Source organism: Perkinsus marinus (genome assembly GCF_000006405.1).
Source record: "Perkinsus marinus ATCC 50983 genomic scaffold scf_1104296931832, whole genome shotgun sequence".
Taxonomy (NCBI): Eukaryota; Perkinsozoa; order Perkinsida; family Perkinsidae; genus Perkinsus; species Perkinsus marinus.
Window position 1 is genome coordinate 1 of NW_003215642.1, and position 2,187 is coordinate 2,187.

Below are 2,187 nucleotides of genomic sequence, written 5' to 3' on the forward strand. Positions count from 1 at the left end.
TTAGGATGACAACTTGGCATGTCGTTGGTGCAAAGCCATATATATAAATATGTATCCTCTGGACCAAAAATGAAGAGAAGAAGGGACTTTGGATGCAGCGGATTGTAGTGTTTGAAAAATAATTGTTCGTCCTATTCATTTATCATCTAGTGAGGTTTATGAAGTCCGACGTTATGATCACTTGAAATTACGGTGGTCGCAATTCCGTAGAGACTGGCGAGGTGCCGTTCAGCCCTAGGCATAACAAGTGAGACTTCGACTTATCGGTTCATGTCGTGGAATATCCATACGGTTATATTCTTTATATATGGCCGGCATCAGGTATACTTATGTGAAGCAGGATTTCTCGGGAGGACTTGTGGATAAGCAAGAGAAGGAGAGAGTGAAGGCGGATGTTAGTGCGAGACCCCTGCTCAGTAACAATGGCCGTGGTGCGAGTTGAGTCCAAGTTGGTTCTCAGTAGGTGGCTCTCGGGAGAGGAGGATACTCCTCCCACAGGAACCGTAACGAAGGAGGATACTCCCACAGGTTTGTGCAACCAGAGCACCGTCTCGATATGATCAATTGTCCCTCTGCGTGACATGGCGATTTCACATCAGATAATTCCACGGAGATCTGCACTGAAACGTATTAGTCATTGGGGTTGAGAGGCTGGTTGCAGCCTACGGCCTAATTTTGAACGGGGTTCCCAAGCCGAACGTAACATTAATAACCCAATTTCTATTACACGATCGAACGACCATTATACGTGTGTCAATGTCGTTTACCTCCTCGCTTGGGTGGAAACACCCAAGCGGATAATCATGTTAGTGATATCATCGCAGTAACTGAACCGATGACCTGGTCTCATTCACTGTATACACTTGGATCATACCCAGCTTCAACCGTTTCCCATCTTTTCCTCGCACAAGCGTCCAAGAACTCTGCGGCTTCCCATTGTGTACGCTTGCAATAGAGTGTCTCCGCACGAAGTACTTCGCCAACTCACCAGTCTCAGTTTCTTGTTGAGTATTTTATGCGCTTCCTCTGCCTTCATAAACTCCCAGACACCATCAGAGGCTACGACGATGAACACGCTATCACTTGCCTGAAGAGGACTATGGCTACCGTCAATGCTATTTGCCATACTGGAAATTCCCAACGCTCATACTGTGGCTCCGCGATGACTCCATAACAAGCGACCGATACATCGCCAATCGCTCTGGTGACAGCCAGGCCTGATACAGATATGATGCGACCGTCCACGTGTGATCCGACCAGGCAAGTTGGTGCCTTTGACGAACACTCTTTTGTCTCCGCCTGAGATCTCCCGTATCTCTCCACCAGTATTCTCGATACGGTCTGCCTCGGCCAAATCTGAGTTGGCAATCATCGACTATATATATATTTCCTACTGTCCAGTGTATGGTCCTGTGTCGCATGAACAATCTGTAAGCCGAACAACGACGATCGACCAACGACATCCAATAAGGCAAATCTTTACCGTTTCAACATCTTTTTTGTCGTATTTCCCGGCAACAACCTTTGAGTCACCACACCAAGCCACATGAACAACCAACTTGCCGTCTACTGCATTCAAAGGCTCAACCTACGGAAAAGGCAGTCGAGCACAATAACAACTACAACGGTAGCCTACCACAACACAGGATAGGCTGCTACCGCTATTTTCTGCTGGAAATCCAATAACCTCGGCGAACCTAAGACGAAGAGCAGCATGCCTATAGATCGAATAAGATAGGTTCCGAACCTGGCATCATAGCCCGAGTGCTGTGTGACTTACTTGACGATGTCATTCTGGCATTTTGTAATAGCAGCTCTCAATGTAGCACCGACGTCTGTAGTTTCTGAAATATATCGCTCAAGCCAGGCAGGCCAGCATAATTGGTTCCCCCCTACCATCAGCGCTCAGATGCTCACAGATGAAGTTTGCTGCCGACTGGGTGCAACGTTGGCTGATCAAATGACCAAACGGTCCGTGGCCATCGCAGACCAGTCCGACTATCGTATTGTCATCTGAATCGAGGCCGTTGGGATTCCCTCGAGAGACTCTACTGCTACCAAGCAGAGTGATACTAAAGCAGTCTTGATTCGGTGTCGGGTCGTTGGTTCCTTTGCAACCTTTTCTAATACAGTTGGAGTTCCCTCAAACACTAATCGTGGTATTCAAACTCACCTGCACACAACCCC

The 2,187-nt window shown here is 47.6% G+C and overlaps 1 protein-coding gene across 1 annotated transcript; it reads right to left on the reverse strand.

The window, feature by feature from the left end:
* Window positions 1-763: 763 nt before the first annotated feature.
* Pmar_PMAR028848 (PP2C, putative) lies at window positions 764-1,844 on the reverse strand (the record flags this gene model as incomplete). The annotated part of the gene is made up of 9 exons (XM_002786235.1): window positions 764-827; window positions 875-960; window positions 989-1,087; window positions 1,129-1,217; window positions 1,258-1,356; window positions 1,395-1,428; window positions 1,484-1,588; window positions 1,637-1,697; window positions 1,781-1,844. Coding segments are annotated over 9 exons (701 nt in total), but the record flags the coding sequence as incomplete, so codon positions are not given.
* Window positions 1,845-2,187: the final 343 nt, after the last annotated feature.